Consider the following 20,521-nt stretch of genomic DNA (forward strand, 5'->3'; position numbering starts at 1 on the left):
ATTCGGAACCCAGGAGAGGGTTCTGAGCGAGTTAGAGTGGCTGAGAGCTCAGATGAACAGGACCCCAAGAAAGAATGCAAAAGGTAGGAGGCAACAGAGCAGAGTAGCACTGGGGTAAGTGTAAACCACAAGGTGATAGGAAGGGACAATATGTATGAATATAAAGGGGCTGCAGGAGGGGTCAAAACTAAAAATCATGGTTTAAAAACTAGTATTAGAACACTCTACCTAAACGCATGCAGCATTTGAAATAAAGTAAATGAGTTGACTGCACAAATCATTACAAATGGGTATGATTTGGTGGCCATTACAGAAATGTGGTTGCAGGGTGGCCAAGACTGGGAATTAAACATACAGGGGTCTCTGACAATTCAGAAAGATAGACAAGAAGGGAAAGGAGGTGGGGTAGCTCTCTTTAATAAAGGATGATATCAGGGCAGTTGTGAGAGACGATTTTGGCTCTAATGAACAAAATGTTGAATCACTGTGGGTGGAGATTAGAGATAGTAAAGGGAAAAAGTCACTGGTGGGCGTAGTTTATGGGCCCCCAAATAATAACTTCACGGTGGGGCAGGCAATAATCAAGGGAATAATGGAGGCATGTGAAAAAGGAATGGCAGTAATCATGGGGGATTTTAACCTACGTATCGATTGGTCAAATCAAATCGCACGAGGTAGCCTTGAGGAGGAATTCATAGAATGCATACGGGATTGTTTCTTAGAACCTACAAGGGAACAAGCTATCTTAGATCTGGTCCTGTGTAATGAGACAGGAATAATAAATGATCTCCTTGTAAAAGATCCTTTCGGAATGAGTGTTCACAGTATGGTTGAATTTGTAATACAGGTTGAGGGTGAAGAAGTAATGTCTCAAACGAGCGTACGATGCTTAAACAAAGGGGACTACAGTGGGATGAGGGCAGAGTTGGCTAAAGTAGACTGGAAACACAGGCTAAACGGTGGCACAATTGAGGAACCGTGGAGGACTTTTAAGGAGCTCTTTCATAGTGCTCAACAAAAATATATTCCAGTGAAAAAGAAGGGCAGTAAGAGAAGGGATAACCAGCCGTGGATAACCAAGGAAATAAAGGAAAGTATCAAATTAAAAACCAATGCGTATAAGATGGCCAAGGTTAGTGGGAAACTAGATGATTGGGAAAATTTTAAACGACAGCAAAGAATGATGAAGAAAGCAATAAAGAAAGGAAACATAGATTATGAAGGTAAACTTGCGCAAAACATAAAAACAGATAGTAAAAGCTTTTACCGATACATAAAACGGAAAAGAGTGACTAAAGTAAATGTTGGTCCCTTAGAAGATGAGAAGGGGGATGTAATAATGGGAAATGTGGAAATGGCTGAGACCTTAAACAATTATTTTGCTTCGGTCTTCACAGTGGAAGACACAAAAACCATGACAGAAATTGCTGGTCACGGGAATGTTGGAAGGGAGGACCTTGAGATAATCACTATCACTAGCGGGGTAGTGCTGGACAGGCTAATGGGACTCAAGGTAGACAAGTCCCCTGGTGCTGATGAAATGCATCCCAGGGTATTAAAAGAAATGGCGGAAGTTATAGCAGATGCATTCGTTATAATCTACCAAAATACTCTGGACTCTGGGGAAGTACCAGCAGATTTGAAAGCAGCTAATGTAACGCCTCTGTTTAAAAAAGGGGGCAGACAAAAGGCAGGTAACTATAGGCCTGTTAGTTTAACATCTGTTGTGGGGAAAATGCTTGAAGCTATCATTAAGGAGGAAATAGCGGGTCATCTCGATAGGAATAGTGCAATCAAGCAGACGCAACCTGGATTCATAAAGGGGAAATCATGTTTAACTAATTTACTGGAATTCTTTGAGGATATAACGAGCATGGTGGATAGAAGTGTACCAATGGATGTGGTGTATTTAGATTTCCAAAAGGCATTCGATAAGGTGCCACACAAAAGGTTACTGCAGAAGATAAAGGTACGCGGAGTCAGAGGAAATGTATTAGCATGGATTGAGAATTGGCTGGCTAACAGAAACCAGAGAGTCGGGATAAATGGGTCCTTTTTGGGTTGGATATCGGTGGTTAGTGGTGTACCACAGGGATCAGTGCTGGGACCACAACTGTTTCCAATATACATAGATGACCTGGAAGAGGGGACAGAGTGTAGTGTAACAAAATTTGCAGATGACACAAAGATTAGTGGGAAAGCGAGTTGTATGGAGGACACAGAGAGGCTGCAAAGAGATTTGGATAGGTTAAGCGAATGGGCTAAGGTTTGGCAGATGGAATACAATGTCGGAAAATGTGAGGTCATCCACCTTAGAAAAAAAAACAGTAAACGGGAATATTATTTGAATGGGGAGAAATTACAACATGCTGCGGTGCAGAGGGATCTAGGGGTCCTTGTGCATGAATCCCAAAAAGTTAGTTGCAGGTGCAGCAGGTAATCAGGAAGGTGAATGGAATGTTGGCCTTCATTGCGAGAGGGATGGAGTACAAAAGCAGGGAGGTCCTGCTGCAACTGTACAGGGTATTTGTGAGACTGCACCTGGACTACTGCATGCAGTTTTGGTCACCTTACTTAAGGAAGGATATACTAGCTTTGGAGGGGGTACAGAGACGATTCACTCGGCTGATTCCGGAGATGAGGGGGTTACCTTATGATGATAGATTGAGTAGACTGGGTCTTTGCTCGTTGGAGTTCAGAAGGATGAGGGGTGATCTTATAGAAACATTTAAAATCATGAAAGGGATAGACAAGATAGAGGCAGAGAGGTTGTTTCCACTGGTCGGGGAGACTAGAAATACGGGGGAGCCAATTTAAAACCGAGTTGAGAAGGAATTTCTTCTCCCAGAGGGTTGTGAATCTGTGGAATTCTCTGCCCAAGGAAGCAATTGAGGCTAGCTCATTGATTGTATTCAAATCACAGATAGATTTTTAACCAATAAGGGAATTAAGGGTTACGGGGAGCGGGCAGGTAAGTGGAGCTGAGTCCACGGCCAGATCAGCCATGATCTTGTTGAATGGCGGAGCAGGCTCGAGGGGCTAGATGGCCTACTCCAGTTCCGAATTCTTATGTTCTTATGTTCTTATAGGGGACAAGTGGAAGAATGGATAGCTAGCGGGTTTCAAGAAAGAAAGCAGAGAGTAGTGGTAAAGGGTAGCTATTCAGAGGCAGAAGTTGGGTACTGGTGTTTCACAAGGATCAGTGCTGGGACCACTGGTGTTCACAATTTATATTGATGATTTAGACTTTGGAATCAAAAACACAATTTCTAAATTTGCGAAGACACCAAATTGGGGGAATAGTTAATACTGAGGGGTTGGAAACAAATTACAAGAAGACATTAATAAACCTGCACAATGGGCATATTATTGGTGAAATAAATTCAAAAGTGAGGTATTGCATTTTGGTAGGAAAAATAGGGAGGTCAATTATCACTTGGAGAGTGTGTGTTTGGTTGGGGTAGAGGAGCAAAGGGATTTCAGAGTACACATTACACAAGATCACAACAAAGCAAACCAGGCACTAGGGTTTATTCCTGAAGGAATAGAATTGAAAAGTAGTGCAGTTATGATGACGTCGTATCCATCCTTGATTCGACAACATTTGGAGTGCTGTGTTTAATTCTGGTCCACATAGTATAGAAAGAATATAGAAGCACTCGAGAGGGTGCAGAGAAGAATTGCAAGGATGATAACAGAAATGCGAGGGTATACCTATCGGGAAAGGATGAACAGGCTGGGACTGTATTAACTTGAAAAAATAAGTCTGAGTGGTGACTGAATAGTAGTCTTTAAAATCATGAAAGGTTTTGATAGAGTATATACAGTGAGACTGTATCCACTTGTGGGGAAGAGTATAACTAGAAAGCCATAAATTCAAGATAGTCACCAAGAAATGAAATAAGGAATTCAGAAGAAACTTCTTTACAGAGAGAGTGGTGAGAATGTGGAACTTGGTACCACAGGGAATAGTTGAACCGAATAATATAGATGCTTTTAAGGGGAGGCTAGATTAGCATATGTGTGAGAAGGGAATAGAGGGTTATGCTGATAGAGTTAGATGAGGAAAGACGGAGGTGGCTCGAGTGGAGCATAAATACCAGCTTGGCATGTTTGCACACATGGCCTGTTTCTGTGCCGTATATCCGATGTGATCCTATTTATTTCTCTGTCTCTGCTAGCTCTTATTGCTGATTGTTTTTACGATACATGACCAGGACAATTGTGACACACTGATCTGTTTATGTACCGTTGCAAATTTTTAGTATTCCAGTAAAGTAGAAAACATTTTTTTATTTGCTGCGGTGTCTCTTTCGAAACTTTTCCTGTCACCCAATGTGCTGCTCGGTTGTGTTGTGGTTTCTCGCCTTTGATAGAGGAAGCCGTTAATAACAACATGGTGGCTGGTGCAGTGACGCCTATGGTGATTGATTGGTAGCTGAAGATTAAAGTTTTGGTAAAGCTCAATTCTGTATTTTTAAAACAGAAATTATTTTTCAAAGAAGCTCTTGAATGCGTTTAATTTTTTCACATACATCAATTTGGTTTTTCTCTCTGATTGTAAAACAGATTTATCATTTGTTGGTTGCTTCTTGCTTTCAGTCGGAAATTCCAACTTCCTAAAGAAAAACAACATCTGTATGTTTCTGAGAGCGTTAACAATAGATAATGTACAACTTCCGCATAAACTAACAGCCAAACAAAGTGGTTAACCCTCATTGACAGCTGACCGTTGCAATAAATCTCACACTATGTATGAACAAGATGTTAAAAGCTTCTAATTCACTATATATTTATTGCACTTCCAACTTTGTCATGATCATGAAGTTTGATCACTTCTTATAATGAATGTATAGTTCATCAAAGATAAATTTTGCCAGAAAATGTATCAAAATATTCTGTTAAATCAATGACTAATAAACAGAACAGACACAAAAGCCTCCAGTATATTTTCAACTTCTATCTTGTTCTGTAATCTGGTTGGGATGGAGGAGACAGACAATAGTGATAAAGGTACACCGATTGGCAGATTGTGACAAGGGTTTTTCCCCAGGGATATGCTCTTTGGCCTCAACTTTAAACCATGTTTACGAATGACTTGGATGAAGGAATAAAAATATGCATCTCCAAGTTTGCAGGTGATAACAGTTAAAGAGTGCCAAAGCGAAGTAGCATTGGTGCGAACAGGAACTTTGAAGGCGATGTCGATTAAATGAGTGGGCAAACCTATGGCAAATGGAGTTCAACATGGGCAATAGTGAGATTATCTCTATAATGTTTACAGCACGGAAACAGGCCATTTTGTCCCAATATTTCCATGCCGAGGTTGATGCTCCAAACGATCCGCTTTATTCCCAAGAATGAAGAATCGGTGTATTTCCCAAATAGTATGAATCATCGTAACATGAGGCGGTCATTCAGCCCAATGAGGCCGTTCTATCTTTCAATGAGATCATGGCTGATTATGTGGCCTAACTCCATCCACTCAACTTGACTCCATATCACGGAATAGTCTTGGCTAGCAAAAATCTATCAATCTCAGATTTGAAATGATTAATTGAGCTAGCATCTACTGTTTATTTGGGGAGAGAGTTCCAAACTTCTACCACCCTTTGTTTGAAACAATGCCCCGTAATTTCTGGTCACCAGCGAAGCAAAGCTGCTGGCCCTGAACAATGTTGCCTACAAAGAACTCACGAGAAGTTTGTTATTTTTGACGTGCTGTTGAGATCAGTGAGAATTTAGTACCAATTCTACAGCGCGATCTGCCGTGATGTCAGAAAACTGTCTAAGCAGCCAATCACAAACCCGAATTCTCACAGACAGGGAACCAGGAAGTAAACAAGCTGCTTTTATTCTGACATTTGAAAAAAGTGACAGAGAGCAAAACAAAGATAGTGGCCCTCACATGGGAAACAGGTCAAGCTGAAATAAAGATGAACAAACATTAAAAAATACATGTTTTTTAAAGTTTATTACAAATCGTAATTTTCATTATTTTGAAGATAATTTGACATTCCACAAAATTAAAATAAGGTTTACAGGTACATAGCGTTTGTTTATGCAGTCAATAAGCAGGTGGGCAAGGAGATGTGGAGTGAATCAGCACATGTTCTCAATCTTAGTGATCATGGAGTCCATGAGCTCCTTTCAGTTGAAGTTGGAGGTGAGGGTGGAGGGAGCAGGGGATACAGGTTTAAGGAAATTGGCGATAGTGGTGAAACAAAGTGCAGGTGTATTGTTATTTTCCAGAATTATCCCAGATCAATGGGCAGTGTTCACACAGGAAAATGAGGCTCGATGTGGCCCAGCCAGATCTGGTGATGGATGACTCAAACAGTTGTGTGACTGAAACACTCACATCTGCACCCTGACAAAACAAAGATTGGTGCCGTACCAAGGGGAACAATTAGGGTGGGAAAGCGCAAAGTTATTTCTGTGGAAAAGGGCATAATACGTGGAGCTGAGGTATTGATTGTCATCATCATATGCGGTCCCTCGAACGAGGATGTCTTGCTTCTGCATGAGTTCACAGATGTTTCAATGAAGGACCCGATATTCCATTCCTGAACACCAGTTGGAGCGGTGAAAGATGCCCGTGCATGGATTTTTTTAACGTGTGGTGACCGTTGCACATCAGACACCACACGGGCTTGATAGAGCTCGGCCTTTATCCAGTGGCAAGGGTTAACCAGGACGACTGGAGACCAGCTCTGCTGCACAGACCTAGAGCACACACATATCGCAGTGTAGGCTGCCCCTGGGCACTCGGCTCTTCTGGGCCCTGTACCCTCATTTATCACTCCTCCGCCACAAACATTCGCCTCACCTCAGCCACAAACATTCACCACCTCTCCGCCATGATCTCTCACTGCTCCTCATCGTTAGCTGTAGATGTACTATATTGAATGAAAGGCCGAAGGCGATGCAGTTCGCGGTTTGAAAGTGATATTTGCACTGATTTGGGGCAGTATTTTTTAGAAGAAAACTCAGAAGGAAATGAATTTGTTGGTGGTCAGGTGACTGTGTTGGGAAGAGATACAGGGAAGTACACAGACTGTGAATCAGACTATGGAGACAGAGAGGACATGACAAGGTTGAGGGGTGGACAAGGCCGGACTTACGATTTGGCGATGTGGCCACCTGCTCAGGGATCGTAGGTCAGGGGGTGTCAGGGTCAAGAGGGTTGTAATGAAAAAAATTACAATAAAAAGTAATAATTCGATGAAAAGTGTTCAGGCACAAATGTATCTGCACGCTAGCATTTTGGCGGTAAAGGTTAATGTTCATCTGGGACAACGTGGTTATATATAAAATGAAAGGACTGGTTAAAAGGAGTGTAAATATGAAAAAGATTGTAGCAGGAACATTCCATATAAAGAGATACAGTGCTTTGAAATTGATTTATGTCGGCAAATCACATGATGTAACATAACATGACATATTTTTTGTAACCTGGCAGTTCTCTGTTTTTTTGTTATTTCGTGAAACTTGCAAGGAAACAAAATGTCGCAAGTACCTAAAAAGATGCTGCCAGGGGCACAGAACAGGAAACGGAAAGCTCAGTTCGTGCCTGCAATGAAGAAAGATGCAGACGTGATGGCAAAATACTTGAAATCTGTTAATGACAACCCACGCTGATACTACTATATACTTCAGCTCAAAGGGACCCAAAATACAAGTTCGCCCAAAGCACCATTGTCCCCAAGGCCGGCGCTGTGGGTGGAAATGAATATCAATAAGAGAATTTACATCTAGCGAGAGGTTAAGTGAGGTCAGAAGGGGACTGAAAACAGAGGAGAGAAGGCAAGATGGCTTAAGATGGAGAATGAAATCATGAATATGAGGAATGGCTCAGTAGAGGTTGATAGAGGATACCTCCTTGACAATCTCAGGATGGGGCTGGGGTTGCAGAGAGCATTAACTTTAAGAGACAGATGAGAGAAGTATCTTGCAGCAAAATCGTTGACCTTCTGTTGCAGCCAGTCACAAACCAACATTGCCCTATGAGTCACCAATAACGTTAACGTCTGCGGGAACAAAAATACAGGCAAAGTTGACTCTAAGTTTGTGTGAATAATTACAGTGAAACACGTTCGATGTGAGATTGCACAAAGCCGCTGAATGTATTATTTCTGTAATGTACATCCACAAAATAATCATGACACACTATCCACTCTCATGTCTCCAGTCCGACACTACACGGTTGACATTGAATGCCCTTCGGGCAACTAGGGATCAGAGATAAACACTGCCTTGCCACGTGATACCCATATCCTGAGAACCAATAAAAATATCTACATTTTCTTCCCAGTATAGTGGATCAGCTGTAAAATGATCTACTCACATACCTCATCAGATCACTGTAAACTGACTGATCTTGCAGCTGTAATCCCTGTCAAAAGTAAAGAAATGGTTCTGTTTAGATAACAGATCGGCCGAGAAATAGAGTGCAGCAAAAGAGAACTGAAATGATTTGTTTTAAAATGAAAGTGAATACATTAAAGAATAAACAAGATAATTTTCTTACCATGTAAGTGGAGTTTTCATCAAGTGGTTCCGTAGCTCTCTCCTGTACAAAAGTAATTAGATGACAAATATTGGAAACTGTTACACCATGAATCACATGTAGATGCTTCAGATATAATGGCTAGTATAACATCACATATCCTGAGATAAAAATTATAAGAGCTTGTTTACATTATCTATCCCACAAACCAAATTGCAGGAGGTAAATTTTCACTTTTATTGCTGGTTGGGACAAGAGCAATACTGCATCGAATGCCCATTTTAAGCTCCGCACGATATTCGTTTCGGTTGTAAAACAGAAAATTCAGCCCAATATTCTGTATAGCGCCAGAAACATTTTTGGATTGTTGTAAAAACCCAACTGGTCCACTAATGCACTGAGGCAAGGATGCTTGCCACACCTATCCTGCTCTGGGTTATTTGTGACTCCAGTTTACTGCTACTACAGGAACCAAGACTTCGATGGTTGCAAAAGGTGTAGATTCCCTTCTGTTCACTGGCCTCACCAATATAACCACCCTAAGTGGAGGAAGAGCATCTAGGAGGGCACTGAGCACCTCGAGTTTCATCACCGGGAGCATGCAGAAAGCAAACGCAAGCAGTGGAAGGAGCGTAAGGCAAACGAGACTCCCCATCCACCCTTTCCTTCCACCACTGTCTGTCCCACCTGTGACAGAGACTGTAATTCCCATATTGGACTGTTCAGTCACCTGAGAATTCACTTTTAGAGAGGAAGCAAGTCTTCCTCGATTTCAAGGGACTGCCTATGATGATGAGTATATTAATGCAATGGCACCAACCTTTTGCTTTCTTGGAATATTTTCATAGGTCCCTGCTGAGGTCTCACCGATTGTTACAGAGTTGACTGTAGGAATAGAAATTATTTAATCAACAGAAAATACAATCATAGAATGATACGGCACAGAAACAGGATATTTGGCCAAAGCAGTCCATGCCAGCTGTTACGCTCCTCTCGAGCCTCCTCCCGTCTTCCCTCATCTAACTCGATCAGCAGAACCCTCTGTTCTCTTCTCCCTCATATCCCTATCTAGCCGCACATTAAATGCATCTATTCTATTCACTTGAACCACTCCCTGTGGTAACGAGTTCCAAAAATTGCATCACTTTCTGGGTAAAGAACTTTCTTCTGAATTCCGTCTTTGATTTCTTGGTAACTCTCTTATTTTGAGGACCGAGTTTTGCTCCGCACAAGTGATAACACACTGTAATGCCTAGTCTATCAGAATATTTCATAATTTTAAATACCGCTATTTGGTCAACCCTCATCCTTCTCTATTGAAGAGAAAAGAGGCACAGTATGTTCGTCATTCCCTGACAGCAGAAATACAATGGTATACCTATCGTATATTCTCTTCCCCCTCTCCAGTGATTTTATATGCTTTCTATAATATGTTGACTCGAATTGTACACAGTACTCCAACTATGGTATAACCAAGGTTCGATGCAAGTTTAGCATAACTTCATTACTTTTCAATTCTAAACCTTTCAAAATAAACCCGAGTACTTGGGTGGTTATTTATAGTGTTGCAAAACTATGTCTCTACTTTTATTGATTTTTGTATTTTTACTCCGAGATCTCTTTGCTCTTCCATCACATTTAATTTCAGATTTTCCAAGTAATATGTGATCTCTTTTTTTTCTCACCAATATGAAATATCTCACATTTATCTGCGTTGAAATTTATTTTCCAATTATACACATTATCTGCAAGTTTCTTGATGTATTCCTATAATTTGTGGCAGTTATGTTCAGTATTAACTGTCCACAAAATTTGGTGTCATCCGCAAATTTAGAAGTTGCGTTTTTGATTCCAAAATCTAATTCATCAATTTAAAATTGTGATCAACACTGGTCCCAGCACTGATCCTTGTGGAACAGCACTATTCACCTTCTGCCTCTCTGAATAGCTACCCTTTACCTCTAATCTCTGCTTTCTGTCTTAAAGCCCACTCGCTGTCCATTGTGTTACTTACAGATTGCTCATTCTCTGACCTTATTCATTAATCTGTTATGTGGCACCTTATCGAAGGCCATTTAAAAATATGAATCAGTTACATCTACTCCATTACCCATGTCTAAACTCTCTGTTACCTCTTCAAAACATTCAATGAGATTGGTCAAGCATGAATTTTCCTTTTGAGATCCATGCTGACTATTCATTAATATATATTTGGTTTCAAGATGTTCTTCTATGTTCTCCTTTAGTAGGAATTCCATTAGTTTTCCTACCACCGATGTTCAGCTGACTGGTCGAAAGCCTGGATATGTTTTATCTCCTGTATTAATTATCCAATAAAGAGCTATCCAATTAATCTGGTTCCCTGCCCGGTTTACCTATTGCTCTGACAATTTTTTCCCCATCAAGTGTTTATCGAATTCCCTTTTGAAAGTTGCCAATGAATCTGATTCCAGCAGCATTTCAGTCTGTGCAATCCAGATCAATAGTAAGGAAGGACATTAGCTTGGATGATGTGGAATCGGTATGGGTGGAGCTTTTGCAAAGGGCAGAAAACGTGCGTGGGAGTTGTGTACAGACTACCAAACAGTAGTAGTGAGGTTGGGGACAGCATCAAACAAGAAATTAGGGATGCTTGCAATAAAGGTACAGCAGTTATCATGGGCAACTTTAATCTACATATTGATTGGGCTAACCAAACTGGTAGCAATGTGGTGGAGGAGGATTTCCTGGAGTGTATTAGGGATGGTTTTCTAGACCAATATGTCGAGGAATCAACTAGAGGGCTGGCCATCCTAGACTGGGTGATGTGTAATGAGAAAGGACTAATTAGCAATCTTGTTGTGCGAGGCCCTTGGGGAAGAGTGACCATAATATGGTAGAATTATTTATTAAGATGGAGAGTGACACAGTTAATTCAGAGACTCGGGTCCTGAACTTAAGGAAAGGTAACTTCGATGGTATGAGACGTGAATTGGCTGGAATAGACTGGCGAATGATACTTAAAGGATTGACAGTCGATAGGCAATGGGAAACATTTAACGATCACATGGATGTACTTCAACAATTGTACATCCCTGTCTGGAGTAAAAATAAAACTGGGAAGGTGGCTCAACCGTGGCTAACAAGGGAAATTAAGGATAGTGTTAAATCCAAGGAAGCGGCATATAAATTGGCCAGAAAAAGCAGCAAACTTGAGGACTGGGAGAATTTTATAATTCAGCAGAGGAGGACAAAGGGTTTAATTAGGAGGAGGGAAATAGAGTACGAGAGGAAGCTTGCTGGTATCATAAAAACTGACTGCAAAAGCTTCTATAGATATGTGAAGAGAAAAAGATTAGTGAAGACAAACGTAGGTCCCTTGCAGTCAGATTCAGGTAAATTTATAATGGGAAACAAAGAAATGGCTGACCAGTTGAACAAATACTTTGGTTCTGTCTTCACGAAGGAAGACACAAATAACCGTCCAGAAATATTAGGGACTGAGGGTCCAGTGAGAAGGAAGAACTGAAGGAAATCCGTATTAGGTGGGAAATTGTGTTCGGGAAATTGATTGGATTGAAGGCCGATAAATCCCCGGGGCCTGATGGTCAGCATCCCAGAGTACTTAAGGAAGTGGCCCTAGAAATAGTGGATGCGTTAGTGTTCATTTTCCAACAGTCTATCGACTCTGAATCAGTTCCTATGGACTGGAGGGTAGTTAATGTAACACCACTTTTTAAGAAAGGAGGGAGAGAGAAAATGGGTAATTATAGACCGGTTAGCCTGACATCAGTAGTGGGGAAAATGTTGGAATCAATTATTAAAGATGAAATAGTAACGCATTTGGAAAGCGGTGACAGGGATCGGTCCAAGTTCGCATGGATTTATGAAAGGGAAATCATGCTTGACAAATCTTTTCCAGTAGTGTGGACAAGGGAGAACCAGTTGATGCGGTGTATTTGGACTTTCAAAAAGCTTTTGACAAGGTCCCACACAAGAGATAGGTGTGCAAAATTAAAGCACATGGTATTGGGGTAAAGTACTGACGTGGATAGAGAACTCGTTGGCAGACAGGAAGCAGAGAGTCGGGATAAACGGGTCCTTTTCAGAATGGAAGGCAGTGACTAATGGGGTGCCGCAGGGCTCAGTGCTGGGACCCCAGCTCTTTACAATATACATTAATGATTTAGATGAAGGAATTGAGTGTAATAGCTCAAAGTTTGCAGATGACACTAAGCTGGGTGGTGGTGTGAGCTGTGAGGAGGACTCGAAGGGGCTGCAGGGTGATTTGGACAAGTTAGGTGAGTGGGCAAACGCATGGCAGATGCAGTATAATGTGGATAAATGTGAGGTTATCCCTCAATAGCAAGAATGTCCTTCCTCATATTCGGAGACCAAAACTGAACACAATATTCCAGGTGAGGCCTCACCAAGGCCCTGTACAACTGCAGAAAGACCTCCCTGCTCCTATACTCAAATCCCCTAGCTATGAAGGCCAACATATCATTTGCCTTCTTCACTGCCTCCTGTACCTGCATGCCAACTTTCAATGACTGATGAACCATGACACCCAGGTCTCGTTGCACCTCCCCTTTTCCTAATCTGGCGCCATTCAGATAATATTCTGTCTTCAAAGGTTCGTCAGACTGATTCCCATGATGGCCGGACTGACATATGAGGAGAGACTGGATCGACTGGGCCTGTATTCACTGGAGTTTAGAAGGATGAGAGGGGATCTCATTGAAACATATAAAATTCTGACGGGACTGGACAGGTTAGATGCAGGAAGAATGTTCCCGATGTTGGGGAATTCCAGAACAAGGGGACATAGTCTGAGGATAAGGGGTAAGCCATTTAGGACTGAGATGAGGAGAAACGTCGTCACTGAGAGAGTTGTTAACCTGTGGAATTCCCTATCATAGAGATTTGTTGATGCCAGTTCATTGGATATATTCAAGAGGGAGTTAGATATGGCCCTTACGGCTAAAGGGATCAAGGGGTATGGAGAGAAAGCAGAAAAGGGGTACTGAGGGAATGATCAGCCATGATCTTATTGAATGGTGGTGCAGGCTCGAAGGGCTGAATGGCCTCCTCCTGCACCTATTTTCTATGTTTCTATGTTTCTATCATAACAGCTCAGTGCATGAATAAATATCTCCTCATCACACATCTGTCTCTTTTGACAATTACCTTGAATCTGTGTCCTCTGGTTACTTCTACCACTGGAATCAGTCTCTCCCTATTTACTCTGTCAAAGTATTTCACTTTTTTTGAACACCTCTTAAATCTCCACATCAGCTTCTCTGCTTCAGCTTCTCCAGTCTCTCTGCAGAACTGAATTCTCCATCATTGGTATAATTCTTGTAAATCTCCTCCACTCGCAATGCGAAGCCAAAAATCCTTCCTCAATCAATGAACCATTGTAGATTCCAATGGAATTACACAGAACAATTGATTTACATGATAAGAAATTGCAGCTTTGTTGGATTTCCTTTCTGGTACAGATTTTTCAGTGGATTCTCTGTTTATCAAATTCAAGGCTGCTGCATCATAAATTCTATTTTACAGTAAAACGGTGCCGTTGGAACAGACTTAAACAATGAATGAAATGTAGGAGAGACTACTAAACATTGGGAATAATTTAGATTTGCATAGATGAAATAAAATGAAAGATAGCGAGTTGGAAGCCTGTTTTACATTTCTCCATATAAATCCAGATATCACCACTTTTATGCTGCGGCAGAATGGCAAACTTACCCCAATTCTTCATAATTTGAGTGTTAGTCGAGCACCCAATGAATAAACAAAATCAATGTTTTAGCTTCAGGAAAGTTTCCATCTCCTTGTTCATTCTGTATCTCTGTAAAAATCTATCAGCCCCTGAGCTGATACAAGGACTGCACAAGTCTCTGCATGCTGAGACCATCACAGGGAAATAAGAACATAAGAATTAGGAACAGGCGTAGGCCATCTAGCTCTTCGAGCCTGCTCCGCCATTCAATAAGATCATGGCTGATCTGGCCATGGACTCTACTCCACTTACCTGCTTTCTCCCCGTAACCCTTAATTCCCTTATTGGTTAAAAATCTATCTATCTGTAACTTGAATACATTCAATGAGCTAGCCTCAACTGCTTCCTTGGGCAGAGAATTCCACAGATTCACAACCCTCTGGGAGAAGAAATTCCTTCTCAACTCGGTTTTAAATTGGCTCCCCCGTATTTTGAGGCTGTGCCCCCTAGTTCTAGCCTCCCCTACCAGTGGAAACAACCTCTCTGCCTCTATCTTGTCTATCCCTTTCATGATTTTAAATGTTTCTATAAGATCACCCCTCATCCTTCTGAACTCCAACGAGTAAAGACCCAGTCTACTCAATCTTTCATCATAAGGTAACACCCTCATCTCTGGAATCAGCCTAGTGAATCGTCTCTGTACCCACTTCAAAGCCAGTATATCCTTCCTTTAGTAAGGTGACCAAAACTGCATGCAGTACTCCAGGTGCGGCCTTACCAATACCCTATACAGTTGCAGCAGGACCTCCCTGCTTTTGTACTCCATCCCTCTCGCAATGAAGGCCAACATTCCATTCGCCTTCCTGATTACCTGCTGCACCTGCTAACTAACTTTTTGGGATTCATGCACAAGGACCCCCAGGTCCCTCTGCATCTCAGCATGTTGTAATTTCTCCCCATTCAAATAAGATTCCCTTTTACTGTTTTTTTTCCCAAGGTGGATGACCACACACTTTCCGACATTGTATTCCATCTGCCAAACCTTCGCCCATTCGCTTAACCTATCCAAATCTCTTTGCAGCCTCTCTGTGTCCTCTACACAACCCGCTTTCCCACTAACCTTAGTGTCATCTGCAAATTTTGTGACACTACACTCTGTCCCCTCTTCCAGGTCATCTATGTATATTGTAAACAGTTGTGGTCCCAGCACCGATCCCTGTGACACACCACTAACCACCGATTTCTAACCCGAAAAGGATCCATTTATCCCGACTCTCTGCTTTCTGTTCGCCAGCCAATTCTCTATCCATGCTAATACATTTCCTCTGACTCCGCGTACCTCTATTTTCTGCAGTAACCTTTTGTGTGGCACCTTATCGAATGCCTTATGGAAATCTAAATACACCACATCCATCGGTACACTTCTATCCACCATGCTTGTTATATCCTCAAAGAAATCTAGTAATTTAGTTAAACATGATTTCTCCTTCATGAATCCATGCTGCGTCTGCTTGATTGCATTATTCCTATCTAGATGTCCCACTATTTCTTCCTTAATGATAGTTTCAAGCATTTTCCCCACTACAGATGTTAAACTAACTGGCCTATAGTTACCTGCCTTTTGTCTGCCCCCTTTTTTAAACAGAGGCGTTACATTAGCTGCTTTCCAATCCGCTGGTACCTCCCCAGAGTCTAGAGAATTTTGGTAGATTATAACGAATGCATCTGCTATAACTTCCGCCATCTCTTTTAATACCCTGCGATGCATTTCATCATGACCAGAGGACTTGTCTACCTTGAGTCCCATTAGCCTGTCCAGCACTACCCCCCTAGTGATAGTGATTGTCTCAAGGTCCTCCCTTCCCACATTCCCGTGACCAGCAATTTTTGGCATGGTTTTTGTGTCTTCCACTGTGAAGACCGAAGCAAAGTAATTGTTTAAAGTCTCAGCCATTTCCACATTTCCCATTATTAAATCCCCCTTTTCATCTTCTAAGGGACCAACATTTACTTTAGTCACTCTTCCGTTTTATATATCTGTAAAAGCTTTTACTATCTGTTTTTATGTTTTGCACAAGTTTACCTTCGAAATCTATCTTTCCTTTCTTTATTGCTTTTTTAGTCATTCTTTGCTGTTGTTTAAAATTTTCCCAATCTTCTAGTTTCCCACTAACCTTGGCCACCTTATACGCATTGGTCTTTGATTTGATACTCTCCTTTATTTCCTTGGTTATCCATGGCTGGTTATCCCTTCTCTTACCGCCCTTCTTTTTCACTGGAATATATTTTTGTTGCACACTATGAAAGAGCTCCTTAAAAGTCCTCCACTGTTCCTCAATTGTGCCACCGTTTAATCTCTGTTTCCAGTCTACTTTAGCCAACTCTGCTCTCATCCCACTGTAGTCCCCTTTGTTTAAGCATAGTACGCTCGTTTCTGACACAACTTCCTCACCCTCAATCTGTATTATAAATTCAACCATACTGTGATCACTCATTCCGAGAGGATCTTTTACTAGGAGATCGTTTATTTTTCCTGTCTCATTACACAGGACCAGATCTAAGATAGCTTGCTCCCTTGTAGGTTCTGTTACATACTGTTTTAAGAAACAATCCCGTATGCATTCTATGAATTCCTCCTCCAGGCTACCCCGTGCGATTTGAGTTGACCAATCGATATGTAGGTTAAAATCCTCCATGACTACTGCCGTTCCTTTTTCACATGCCTCCATTATTCCCTTGATTATTGCCCGCCCCACCGTGAAGTTATTATTTGGGGGCCTAAAAACTACGCCCACCAGTGACTTTTTCCTCTTACTATCTCTAATCTCCACCCACAATGATTCAACATTTTGTTCATGGATAGAGAAACAGAGATTGGACCTTATCAAAGTAAATGGATTTTCATTCAGTTGTAATTTGATTAAAGGTTTGTTTCCTTTCACCATTCGCATCTTTGTCTTGTGTTGAAAAGGTATGCTAAACAGAACACTGGGCTAAACATGCTTATTGCATCTAACGGGAAGCATGTGAAAGCCCGGGGAATAGAGAGTTATGCTGATTGAGTCAGATAAGGAAGAATGGGAGAAAGCTCAAGTGGAGCATCACCGCGAGCACAGACTATTTCTGTGCTATATGCTCCATGCAATTCTATGTAATTTTTTTGTTCAAACTAGCATTAAGCATGCTCTGCAATTACTTCATCTGCAAAGCATAAAACGGATATTGTTGCCTGAATATTTCCCTCATTACAACAGTGGCTGCACTCCAAATGTACATCATTGGCTGTAAAGCACTTTGAGAAGTCCGATGGTTGTGAAAGGCGCTATATAAATCCAAGTTTATCTTCCTTTAGCTACTGTTCATTTAGGTGCCAGGATAAAGCTTCAAAATCTGTATGATATATAGTCAGTTAAGTTAATTTCAAATCAAGAAAAACTGTTACAACCTGCATTGGCACAGCAGCCTGGAAATGCTCAAGTATTTCACTTACCGTTAACTGGTGAACTAATGTTCGCATCATTTTGCCCCTGCGCTTGACCGCTCATCCTAAATAAATGTTGCAGAATGCACAAAACGTGAACTTTTCAGCAGTATATGTTATTGCAATAGTTCATTAAACATGATCTGCAACAAAAATTATATTAATTCATGGCCAATTATTAATGAAAACTGTTTTATTCTGACGGGGAGCAGAAAATTTCATGAATACGAGTTGCTCTCCACGTCAGGAGTCCAGACTTTGAGTGAAGAGTGGGAGAGTTCTATTAAAATGAAAGATAGTGAGTTGGAATCCTGTTTGACAGACTGATCCAGCACCGTCTCCAGTGCACCAGTGCAGCCTTCGGCCGCATGAGGAAAAGAGTGTTTGAAGACCAGGCCCTCAAAACTGTCACCAAGCTCATGGTCTACCGGGCCGTAGTAATACCCGCCCTCCTGTATGGCTCAGAGACGTGGACCATGTACAGTAGACACCTCAAGTCGCTGGAGAAATACCACCAGCGATGTCTCCGCAAGATCCTACAAATCCCCTATGAGGACAGACACATAAACATTAGTGACCTCATCCAGGCCAACATCCCCAGCATTGAAGCACTGACCACACTTGATCAGCTCCGCTGGGCAGGCCACATTATTCGCATGCCAGACACGAGACTCCCAAAGCAAGCGTTCCACTCGGAACTCGTCCACGGCAAACAAGCCAAAGGCAGGCAGAGGAAACAATACAAGGACACCCTCAAAGCCTCCATGATAAAGTGTGACATCCCCAGTGACACCTGGGAGTCCCTGGCCATAGACCGCCATAAGTGGAGGAAGTGCATCCGGGAGGGCGCTGAGCTCCTCGAGTATTGTCGCCGAGAGCATGCAGAAATCAAGCGCAGGCAGCAGAAGGAGCATGTGGACAACGAGGCTCGCTGCCCACCCTTCCCCTCAATGACTATCTGCCCATCTGTGACAGAGACTGTGGTTCTCGTATTGGACTGTACAGCCGCCTAAGAACTCATGTTAAGAGTGGAAGCAAGTCTTCCTCGATTCCGAGGAACTGCCTATGATGATCATGGCAAATAATTGGATCAGGAGATGGAGATATTAATCAGGTTAACATTATGAAGCCCTACATTGTGTCCCTATTTGTAAGCTAACATGTAAATTATTGTTTATAGTCAAATATCAAAATATAGGGCTATTTTGGAAGCAGATTAAAATTGGTAGAAACCTCGACGTTTCTCTGTACGACAGCTTCAGGAATTGGAGACGCAAAGCTAAGGCACTGGAGCACCAACAGTGCAGGGAGGGTGTAATTACAGTGTAAGGAGTTTATAGAGGCAGCTTGGTATCAATCCGGAAACAACAATTAATATTTACTGTGGAAACATGTCTTCAACTACAAGCATTTGTGATATACAAATATTTGGAAACAGATTTTACTAACCTACTTAAAGTCAATTCACTGGGCTTTGACGAAACTATTAAATGTGCAGATAAAATGTCAATACTATATTTACCCGCCGGCTTTCCTTTTGACCGACCATGCACTGATCCCACTGATCAAACCCACAGTAAGAATTGCAGCAATCACTATCCCTGCTATGGCGCCACTGCTCATGTTATTGTCCCGACTGGTTTGATCTGAAAAACGAAATCAGACCAATTAATGAACAATAATGTTCCCACACCAGATACAATTGCACTACGCTAGCAATGTGGAATGGTAAGAGAAATATATAGTTCAGATCTTATTGTCATAGTGTTTGACTGTTTCCAAGTTTGACTGGTTACAATGAATAAAATGGGTCAATAGCTGAATCCTTCACATCTAATATTCTCCCTTTCAGATATAACTCTGGGCAACTCCATGACCGACATGCTGGTTCAGTCCCTATGCAGTTGATTCCACCATACGCATCTAGTTACTCTCTGCATGTTGACTTCATAGGCAGTCCTTCAAAATCGAGGAAGACTTGCTTCCACTCTCAAAGTGAGTTCCCAGGTGACTGAACAGTCCAATACAGGAATTACAATCTCTGTCACAGGTGGGGCAGACAATTGTTGAAGGAAAGGGTGGGTGGGAAGACTGGTTTGCCGCACGCTCCTTCAGTTGCCTGCGCTTGCTTTCTGCATGCTTTCGGCGACGAGACTCGAGGTGCTCAGTGCCCTCCCGGATGCTCTTCCTCCACTTAGGGTGGTCTTTGGCCAGGGATTCCCAGGTGTCGGTGGGGACATTGCATTTTATCAAGGAGGCTTTGAGGGTGTCCTTGAAACATTTCCTCTGCCCACCTGGGGCTCGCTTGCTGTGTAGGAGATCCGAGTAAAGCGCTTGCTTTGGGAGCCTTGTGTCAGGCATGTAGAGGTGCGGCAAATCAGGGCCCGGGGAAGCACGGGCCAGCCCACACTGCGATATGTGTGCGCACTAGGTCCATGCAGCAGAGCAGGTCTCCAGTCATCCTGGTTAATCCTTGCCACTGGATAAAGGCCTAGCTCTGTCAAGCCCGTGTGGTGGCTGATGTGCAACGGTCATCAGACGTTAAAAAAAATCCACGCACAGGCATCTTCCACCCCCTCAACTGGAGTTCAGGACTGAAACATCGGGTCCTTCATTGAAACATCTGTGAACTCTCGTGGAAGCAAGTCATCCTCGTTCGAGGGACCACGTATGATGATGACTCTCTGCAGTTCTTGCTAATAGTAAAAATGGTGATTGTGGAGTAACCACCCATTATACACCATTCCTGATTATCCATTCCAATAACTGAAAGGAAAATCGCAGCTAAATGGTAAATTTTGTATGGGATACAGGAACTGAG

General features: G+C 42.1%; 1 protein-coding gene across 4 annotated transcripts in view; it reads right to left on the reverse strand.

The window, feature by feature from the left end:
* Window positions 1-5,942: 5,942 nt before the first annotated feature.
* The window catches only part of LOC139240313 (cell adhesion molecule CEACAM6-like), a 141,670-nt gene continuing 127,091 nt past the window's right edge, over window positions 5,943-20,521 (reverse strand). For 2 of the 4 annotated variants that reach the window (XM_070868785.1, XM_070868786.1), the window contains exons 6-11: window positions 19,223-19,346; window positions 17,710-17,765; window positions 9,330-9,394; window positions 8,531-8,572; window positions 8,352-8,395; window positions 5,944-8,030 (exon numbers count right to left, since the gene is read on the reverse strand). In XM_070868785.1, coding sequence (XP_070724886.1) covers window positions 8,024-8,030; window positions 8,352-8,395; window positions 8,531-8,572; window positions 9,330-9,394; window positions 17,710-17,765; window positions 19,223-19,346 — 338 coding nt within the window. In that variant the 3' untranslated portion in view covers window positions 5,944-8,023. Of the gene's footprint in view, window positions 8,031-8,351; window positions 8,396-8,530; window positions 8,573-9,329; window positions 9,395-17,705; window positions 17,766-19,222; window positions 19,347-20,521 lie in introns of those variants that run through there. The other 2 variants (XM_070868784.1, XM_070868787.1) reach the window with 2 other exon arrangements.

This window comes from Pristiophorus japonicus, chromosome 31 (assembly GCF_044704955.1).
Source record: "Pristiophorus japonicus isolate sPriJap1 chromosome 31, sPriJap1.hap1, whole genome shotgun sequence".
In the NCBI taxonomy this organism is placed as follows: Eukaryota; Metazoa; Chordata; class Chondrichthyes; family Pristiophoridae; genus Pristiophorus; species Pristiophorus japonicus.